This window comes from Coregonus lavaretus (genome assembly GCF_964263955.1).
Source record: "Coregonus lavaretus genome assembly, chromosome: 12".
Lineage (NCBI taxonomy): Eukaryota > Metazoa > Chordata > Actinopteri > Salmoniformes > Salmonidae > Coregonus > Coregonus lavaretus.
The window spans coordinates 13446285-13456202 of record NC_139999.1 but is presented as its reverse complement, the minus strand read 5'-3'; the positions used below and the strand labels follow the sequence as shown (position 1 = coordinate 13456202).

At 42.3% G+C, this 9918-nt stretch overlaps 1 protein-coding gene across 1 annotated transcript; it reads left to right on the top strand.

Moving 5' to 3' along the window:
* Positions 1 to 715: 715 nt before the first annotated feature.
* LOC311138161 (ER degradation-enhancing alpha-mannosidase-like protein 1) lies at positions 716 to 8429 on the top strand. Its single transcript, XM_084172831.1, has 12 exons — positions 716 to 1350; positions 1792 to 1864; positions 1982 to 2085; positions 2452 to 2623; positions 2875 to 3058; positions 3174 to 3348; positions 3552 to 3672; positions 3874 to 4044; positions 4150 to 4223; positions 4316 to 4412; positions 5054 to 5239; positions 5603 to 8429. The coding sequence occupies exons 1-12, from the start codon at positions 881 to 883 to the stop codon at positions 5690 to 5692; spliced, it is 1917 nt and encodes a 638-aa protein (XP_084028957.1). The 5' UTR covers positions 716 to 880; the 3' UTR covers positions 5693 to 8429.
* The last annotated feature ends 1489 nt before the right edge of the window (positions 8430 to 9918 follow it).

Here is a 9918-nt window from a genome sequence, read left to right as displayed (position 1 = left end):
GTGGGGCATTTTTGAAATAGATATTTATGGTGTCAATAGTTTGGAATTATTTTGTAAATATGTTATCTGGATGGATAAGAAGTGTGAGCTATGCTTAAATATGAAGTTTGTCATTAAAATTAAGGAAAACATTTGACTACAATCATTGGACTAATACTTGTACAAATAATCATAGTTTGAGACTACTGGTAGTAGGCTATGATTGTAACTCGAAAACATCAGATGCGCAAACAAATGTCGGATAGTAAAAAAAATGATTTTTATACCTCGAGTGGTAGGTATCAAAGATTGGTTTTGACACTGGTATTTTCTGACTCTTCACCTGTCTCAGCCCCTATTAATTTTCATGCTTGTGGCTGTTTTCTATTGGTGCAAAAGTGATATTGCTTGACACACGGCAAGAATGACATGCATGGTAGCCAATTGCTGAAACGCGCCTGCCCCCTCTTTCTTGATGACATGCCTGGAGCTCCAATCACACCTTAGAACCGGGAGGGGCTGGTTCGTCACTAGTTACCATAGCCACAAAGTCATAATGATGGCTAAACCCCGTCTATTTGTATAATTTATCTTAAAATCTGATTTTAACCTTAACCATAATGCTAATCTTATGCCTAATCTTAAATTAAGAGCAAATAGCTAAACAAAATCATGAATTTTTACGATATAGCCAATTTTGACTGTGGCTGTGGTAACTAGTGACAACCGAGGGGCTGGGTTTGTTGACAGGAAGAGTGTGGTGCGCTGTCGACTGTCAGCCAGCTGAGCCTAGGTGGGTTGTAAGCTGGTTGTAAGCAATAAACAGAAGACAATTCAGCCATTTATTCATCAAAATATTGTCGATTTGAACTATGAATTTTAAGACCGATCCAGAACAAAGATGCAATGGAGGTCAATTCTGGTTGGTCTCGTCGTACTCAGACTGACTTTCAGTTGTTTGCTATGGCTAGCGTTTGGACTGGGACCTAGCTGGGGGTTCAACTTCCCCCTAAATTTAAATTTAAATTTGCACAAAATAGAACTTTTCAAGGAGGATGATGGGACATCCACAAAGGACAATTCCTGGTCACAACGAATACACGGCCATGGAGACGCACAAAGCAGGACCTCTTGTGCCAAACTTGGTGAAGAAGATTCAGCTAAGAAGTCTTACCTTAGCCTCTTTGAAGGGGACAGGGACGAGTATGACAGGAGATATAGCACCTTCCCGGACACACTCAAGTTAAAGATGAAAGGCATGGCCAAAGACATGTTCTACTTTGGATATGACAACTACATGAAATATGCCTTTCCCGAAGATGAGCTGAATCCCATTGACTGTCAAGGGAGAGGGCCTGACGTTCTCAACCCGTGAGTATAAACCGAGAACCAATCTGGTAACACACACGTGCAATTAATTATTAGGTTGGTAGACTGCCCTGTCCAACTAGCTGAAGTGTGTGTCCAGTGTCCATTCAACATTTCCATTGTGACGGATGATGTTAACTGTAGTTATTGTAATTTGCATCTGCCTGTTAACAAATCTGGTTAAGGTGATGTAAATGGCTAACCAAATACAGTTACAGTAAGGCTGGGGTTCTATTTGCTTGTCAACTCTATCTACTTTGAGCGACATTCTTTTGAATCTGATAACAAAAGGCACAAACAAAATGCACAGCTGGACGAAACCTAATTTCTCTCAAGCTGAAACTTGTGATCCCAGAATTCCCACCATGGTGTTTGTATTATTTCCCACATTTGCATACCCTCAGTTATTGTCAAGCCTCTTATGTTTCATTACTGTTGTTTCAGGTCAAACATCAACATTAATGATGTGTTGGGAAACTATTCCTTGACACTCATTGACACCCTTGACACACTACTGGTAAGTGGTCTTATTTTCTATTCCTGTTAAATTTGTCAGCTTTTAGGAGAATGGTATTTAAAACATTTAACAGTTTAAGAAGCTTTTCAATGATCCTGGTAATATTTCTCTCTCCAGGTGCTGGGGAATGTGTCAGAGTTCCATAGAGCTGTGAAGTTGGTGATAGACACAGTATCTTTCGACAAGGACTCCACTGTGCAAGTGTTTGAGGCTAACATCAGGTATAAATGTAATATCCATATTGACTAAAACTGGTTTTGTTAGTTCAGAGTCAAGTTAAAGATGTAGCAAACCGCTTTACAACCACGGTGGAGTTGCAGCTCACGTTTCAGTAAACCACAAGAATCATTTTGCCATCTTTCCAAGTGGCGAAGAAGAAACCAATTGCAGGTGCTGTGGCAGATGGAGGGGGGGGGGGGGGTAAGAGTTATATTGTTTAAAGTAGGGCAATGGTAGCTCTAATCTAGTGGTAGGAGCAGAGTTCAATGCATCCTTTTCTGAATCCTAGCTACCTTAATGTCTAAACAAGGACTGCCTTCTAACTTCTCTTGATGGTTGTCTCATTTGTTCATTCTTTGTCCCTCCAGAATCCTGGGTAGTCTGATCTCTGCTCACATCCTCCTGACTGACCCCAAGCATCCCTTCGGGGACGTGGGCCTGGAAGACTATGACAATGAGCTACTTCACCTGGCCCACGACCTGGCAGTCCGCCTGCTGCCAGCCTTCGAGAACACCAGCACAGGCATCCCCTACCCCAGGGTGAGAGGAGAGCTGTGTGGTTAATGGCCTGGTCTGGCCTGGGTTCTTAGCGATTTGACAGGCCTGGCTTTGCAGATACGGGAGGAGGGAGCTCTAAGACCATTAAACAACAACAGCGGTCCACTATCAGTCTCATTGAAATTTACTTCACCTGTTGTTTACACAATATATATAACGAGCACAACTATGCCATATTGAAATTACTGTAATGTTCTTCAGTGACTGGTTACCCTGTCACTTCATTTCCTCAGGTGAACCTGAAGAGTGGTGTCCCTCCAGACAGCATCAATGAGACTTGCACATCGGGGGCTGGCTCCCTGCTGGTGGAGTTTGGCATTCTGAGCCGTCTGATTGGAGACTCCACTTTTGAGTGGGTGGCCAGACGGGCTGTCCGAGCCCTGTGGAACCTGAGGAGCAATGAGACAGGCTTGCTAGGTGAGTAGAGATCATCTTTGTAGTCTATGTTTGTATGTAGATATTTGCTCATGTGTAGTTGCATCTTTCCCTCTTGTTGTATCTCACATGGTTACCTCTTCTCTTCAACTGTCAGGGAATGTGGTGAACATCCAAACGGGACAGTGGGTTGGCAAGCAGAGTGGCCTGGGAGCAGGGATGGACTCCTTCTACGAGTACCTGCTCAAGTCTTACATCCTGTTTGGAGAGAAAGAGGACTACCGGATGTTCCAAGCTTCTTATGCGAGCATCCAGAACCACCTGAGAAGAGGGTCAGTCCTGTGCTTGAATTGACTTGATAATGAATGAGGGAGTGTTTGTGTTTGTACAATGTTCTAATGAGTGTGTGTTGAATGAGTGTGGCTATATTTTAGGTTGTTTTGGTAATGTGGCGGCATGTTGTTTAGTGTTGATCTACGCTCTGTAAAGGTAATGTGTGTGTTGATGTTGACCCTTCTCCCCTGTTGACCTGCAGGAGGGAGTCATGTAATGAGGGAGAAGGGGACCCTCCACTCTACGTCAATGTGAACATGTTCAACGGCCAGATCATGAACACCTGGATCGACTCCCTGCAAGCCTTCTTCCCTGGCCTCCTGGTAGAAACCTCTCTCTCTCTGGGATTGGGCAGCAGTACAAACCCTGCATATGTCCTCAACCTAGTGTCCCAATAAATGTTGTTCGGTAGGCTAGCTTGGTGTATGTTCATCCTGACAGCGTTACTACTGTTTATGAAGATATTTTCCCTGTGTTGAGCTCTGACCCTGTGTTGAACTCAGACCTTGTGTTGTACACCTCAGGTGTTGAACGGTGATGTGGAGGAGGCCATTTGCCTGCATGCCTTCTACTACGCCATCTGGAAGCGCTTCGGGGCCCTGCCGGAGAGGTACAACTGGCAGCTACAGGCGCCTGACTTGCTCTTCTACCCCCTGAGGCCAGAACTGGTGGAGTCCACCTATCTCCTGTACCAGGTACCAGTGCTTCGCATGCATTGGAGACAGCATTTGAAACACAAGATTTGTCTGTTTTATTTGTTATGAGCTGCTTTGAGTGAGCTATTTCATTTCCCCTCACAGGCAACCAAAAATCCATTCTATTTGCATGTAGGAATGGATATCCTTCAGAGCCTGGAAAAAAATGCCAAAGTCAGGTATGAGTCGGGTCTTTGAAAAACACTTACATTTAGAGTGTTTTAGGAAGTCTGGTTCTACTGTTCCCTAAACTGATGTGTGGATTTGACAGGTGTGGGTATGCCACTCTCCACCACGTGGTAGACAAGTCCAAAGAGGATCGCATGGAGAGCTTCTTTCTCAGCGAGACCTGCAAATACCTTTATCTGGTATGTACTTTACTTTACTGACTTTATTGTCCCCATGGGGAAATGTTGTTGCAGTATCATGTACACATTTAAAGTGGCGTTTTAAATACAGTAGACAACAAATAGACGATACAACATTCATAAGTTACATACCAATAAGAAGAGACTAGCCTGCTGGACTTGCTGGGTCGATAGGAACATTAGCCCGAGCTGTTTTAGTACCTGTACTGTCTGAAAAATACCTGTGCCTGTACTGTAATGTCTGAAAATACCTTTACCTGGTATGGGCCTGTACTGTACTGCCTGAAAATACCTTTACCTGGTATGTGCCTGTACTGTACTGCCTGAAAATACCTTTACCTGGTATGTGCCTGTACTGTACTGCCTGAAAATACCTTTACCTGGTATGGGCCTGTACTGTACTGCCTGAAAATACCGTTACCTGGTATGTGCCTGTACTGTACTGCCTGAAAATACCTTTACCTGGTATGTGCCTGTACTGCCTGAAAATACCTTTACCTGGTATGTGCCTGTACTGTACTGCCTGAAAATACCTTTACCTGGAATGTGACTGTACTGTATGTTGGTCAGAAACTGGAACAGGCTTTTCTGAGCTAATAGAACCTGTCTTTCCAGTTAATCCTGTGACACTCTCCTTCCAGCTGTTTGATGACGACAACCCCTTGCACAAATCAGAGAACAAGTACATCTTCACCACAGAGGGCCATGTGGTGCCTATCGACGAGCGCTTCCGGGAGAAGCAGTGGAACGACCTGTTCCCCTGTGAGGAGGGCGTGGTGACAGACCAGGAGACCTCCAACGGGTCATTTTCGAGCAACAATAGCAATGTAATGACCTCTGATATATAAATACATATTACATTACATTTTAGTCATTTAGCAGACGCTCTTATCCAGAGCGACTTAGAGTTAGTGAGTGCATACATTTTCATACTGGCCCCCCGTCGGAAACGAACCCACAACCCTGGCGTTGCAAGCGCCATGCTCTACCAACTGAGCTACAGGGGATTACCCTGACACTGCCTGCATTATCAAATACTGCAGCTTAAAATATACAGTAATGAATGACGTACATTTCTTTATGCTAAATATGCTCAAAAATATTTGAAATACACAGAGTTAGGTTGTTGATAAATTACCTATGTTTTATTTTTTCGAATAAATCATCCACTCTCTGCTTCCTTTCTTCAGTGTGACAGGGTCCCTGAGGAGCGGAGGTACTCCCTGCCTTTGAAGAGTGTGTACATGAGACAGATTGATCACATGGTGGGACTGTTCTGAGGAGAGGACTGGTGTGACCGGGTGCTCAGTCAGTAGACTCCCTCACTCAGGCACAGCTTGTTGTGTGAAGAGGACAGAGGGGAATAGAACTCCCCCTGCTCCCCTACCACTCTGCTCAGGACCAAGGTGGACAATACTAACTCACTAGGACACCTTTAAAATAGCATTTCTATTTTTTTGCGGTATTGTTTTATAATATGCATCACTTAGCGTTCAGAGGGGGAAGTTACATTTTAAAGGACAATGTTTGTTTTTTCCAGTAAAAGGTTTGGTGGAAACCTGTTCCACCACATTTTGAGTGTGACTCATTGGGTGTTGTGTTTGGTGTCATGACAACTGATGTTTTGGTTCAGGAATGAATGAAGCAGTGATGAGCTAGGTGTTCTGAACATACCGCTGATCTGTGAACTATTATTGGGTTGAGGGAACAGTGCCATCCAGATACCGGTTTATTTTCCACAGCATCATTTAAGTGCATTACACAAAAAATAGATATACAGGGTAACTTGTGCCTCACTACTTTGGTTTTCTTTTTTTCTTAACCTTAAGTCTGCTATAGGCCTCTAGGAATGTCACAGTTCTTAACCTTAAGTCTGCTATAGGCCTCTAGGAATGTCGCAGTTCTTAACCTTAAGTCTGCTATAGGCCTCTAGGAATGTCACAGTTCTTAACCTTAAGTCTGCTATAGGCCTCTAGGAATGTCACAGTTCTTAACCTTAAGTCTGCTATAGGCCTCTAGGAATGTCACAGTTCTTAACCTTAAGTCTGCTATAGGCCTCTAGGAATGTCACAGTTCTTAACCTTAAGTCTGCTATAGGCCTCTAGGAATGTCGCAGTTCTTAACCTTAAGTCTGCTATAGGCCTCTAGGAATGTCGCAGTTCTTATGTTTTCAGCTGATAACTCTTCAGAGGCCTCAGCTTCTTAGTCATTCACCCTTTTTATCTTTTTTCATTCAGTATTATTCAGGTATCTTGAGGTGAATGTGTGATATATGCATCTCTGACTATCATGCAATTGCCTTGCAATAGGCAGATGGATGTGTCTATGTCGTTTTATGTGCCATGACAGTGAGATTTACAGTCACATGGACCATAGTGCCTTAGGCTTTTTGGTTCCTTATTAATACAGACTTGATTTGGTACCTTATTAATACATACTTCACTTGGTATTAATACAGACTTGATTTGGTACATTATTAATACAGACTTGACCCCTTATTAATACAGACTTGACCCCTTATTAATACAGACTTGACCCCTTATTAATACAGACTTGACACCTTATTAATACAGACTTGACACCTTATTAATACAGACTTGACTTGACCCCTTATTAATACAGACTTGACCCCTTATTAATACAGACTTGACCCCTTATTAATGCAGACTTGACACCTTTATTAATGCAGACTTGACACATTATTAATAGACTTGACACCTTATTAATACAGACTGGACTTGACACCTTATTAATAGACTTGGTACCTTATTAATACAGACTTGACACCTTGATAATACAGACTTGACACCTTGATAATACAGACTTGACACCTTGATAATACAGACTTGACTTGATACCTTATTAATACAGACTTGACTTGGTACCTTATTAATACAGACTTGACTTGACCCCTTATTAATACAGACTTGACCCCTTATTAATACAGACTTGACCCCTTATTAATACAGACTTGATCCCTTATTAATACAGACTTGACCCCTTATTAATGCAGACTTGACACCTTTATTAATGCAGACTTGACACCTTTATTAATAGACTTGACACCTTATTAATACAGACTTGACTTGATACCTTAATAATACAGACTTGACTTGACACCTTATTAATAGACTTGGTACCTTATTAATACAGACTTGACACCTTGATAATACAGACTTGACTTGATACCTTATTAATACAGACTTGACTTGATACCTTAATAATACAGACTTGACACCTTATTAATAGACTTGACACCTTATTAATACAGGCTTGACTTGGTATTAATAGAGACTTGACTTGGTACCTTATTAATACAGATTTGACTTAATATAAAATCCAAGATGGTTGTGATGAAGTGAAATAGGTTCTTCCATTCTAAGACCGCTCTAGAAGGTGGAAATCATTCCTCTTTAGTACAATATTATTGAAACTTCCTGTGGGTTTGAACAAAGCCATAAAGTGTGTAATGTTTTTCAAGGTTGATGTGTAAGAATATCATGTCTCAAAGTCTCTTGAATAATTATGATGAATTTCTATTCATAGTATTCATATTCAAGGAAGGGCTATACTATGTCAGACATTCATGCGGATATACACAGGTTGTGCTGCTTTGTTTGTTCATATTCGTGTTAATTTCACTGTATATCCAAAGAGTTAGTACACAGCCGTACTGTATGTGGACGACCTTGTACAAATGGTCCCCCCTTAGGCAACCTTCCCTTCACTTAATGGTGCTAACAGACTATTTCAAGTACCAGTATGTGGAGGAGAAACTCAGGGATTGACGAAAGTCATGTTTCTTTTTTGTGACTCTCTTCTTGACATCTTGTTTTGCCTCCGTTGTCTTGGGACCATTCTCACATTTTTTTCTTGGATAATCTAATCAGGACTTAACTTTCTTCTCCCAGGTCATCTTGAGTTTTAACTAAGTGGGCTTTTCACCTCTACAATACTGTTCAGACAATGTTGTAAGAATGGTTTTCTCTTAATGTGAAATAAATGGCAAGTACAGAACATGACAATACTGAGGGGAATTTATTCAATAAGTACTTCACAAAGAGGTTTGTTTTCTACAGAAGCTTTTAATAACTTTAATTTCTGATTCACATTTCACAAGAACATCCTTTTTCTTCTTCTTCTGTCCAGAATGTGTGGCCCAAAGACCTACAAGAGTTTCAAATGAGTTTGTGACCAAGCTACAGACTTAAACACTGCATCTTTACTGCAGTCGCTCGTCAGTTAAAGAGATCTACGTACAGTGAGGGGAAAAAAGTATTTGATCCCCTGCTGATTTTGTACGTTTGCCCACTGACAAAGAAATGATCTGTCTATAATTTTAATGGTAGATTTATTTGAACAGTGAGAGACAGAATAACAACAAAAAAATCCAGAAAAACGCATGTCAAAAATGTTATAAATTGATTTGCGTTTTAATGAGGGAAATAAGTATTTGACCCCTCTGCAAAACATGACTTATCACAGAGGTCAGACGTTTCTTGTAGTTGGCCACCAGGTTTGCACACATCTCAGGAGGTATTTTGTTCCACTCCTCTTTGCAGATCTTCTCCAAGTCATTAAGGTGTCGAGGCTGACGTTTGGCAACTCGAACCTTCAGCTCCCTCCACAGATTTTCTATGGGATTAAGGTCTGGAGACTGGCTAGGCCACTCCAGGATCTTAATGTGCTTCTTCTTGAGCCACTCCTTTGTTGCCTTGGCCGTGTGTTTTGGGTCATTGTCATGCTGGAATACCCATCCACAACCCATTTTCAATGCCCTGGCTGAGGGAAGGAGGTTCTCACCCAAGATTTGACAGTACATGGCCCCGTCCATCGTCCCTTTGATGCGGTGAAGTTGTCCTGTCCCCTTAGCAGAAAATCACCCCCAAAGCATAATGTTTCCACCTCCATGTTTGACGGTGGGGGTGGTGTTCTTGGGGTCATAGGCAGCATTCCTCCTCCTCCAAACACGGCGAGTTGAGTTGATGCCAAAGAGCTCGATTTTGGTCTCATCTGACCACAACACTTTCACCCAGTTCTCTGAATCATTCAGATGTTCATTGGCAAACTTCAGACGGCCCTGTATATGTGCTTTCTTGAGTAGGGGGACCTTGCGGGCGCTGCAGGATTTCAGTCCTTCACGGCGTAGTGTGTTACCAATTGTTTTCTTGGTGACTATTGTCCTAGCTGCCTTGAGATCATTGACAAGATCCTCCCGTGTAGTTCTGGGCTGATTCCTCACCGTTCTCATGATCATTGCAACTCCACGAGGTGAGATCTTGCATGGAGCCCCAGGCCGAGGGAGATTGACAGTTCTTTTGTGTTTCTTCCATTGTGTTTCTTCCATACTGTGGTCCTCTGTAGCTCAGCTGGTAGAGCACGGCGCTTGTAACGCCAAGGTAGTGGGTTCGATCCCCGGGACCACCCATACACAAAAATTTATGCACGCATGACTGTAAGTCGCTTTGGATAAAAGCGTCTGCTAAATGGCATATTATTATTATTA

Bases quoted from the DNA above. Each gene is read 5' to 3' on its own strand.
- LOC311138161 (XM_084172831.1), top strand. From the start codon at position 881: ATGCAATGGAGGTCAATTCTGGTTGGTCTCGTCGTACTCAGACTGACT. The intron at 3,673-3,873 runs GTAGAAACCTCT...TGTACACCTCAG, and splicing joins CCTTCTTCCCTGGCCTCCTG to GTGTTGAACGGTGATGTGGA. The intron at 4,413-5,053 runs GTATGTACTTTA...CTCTCCTTCCAG, and splicing joins CCTGCAAATACCTTTATCTG to CTGTTTGATGACGACAACCC.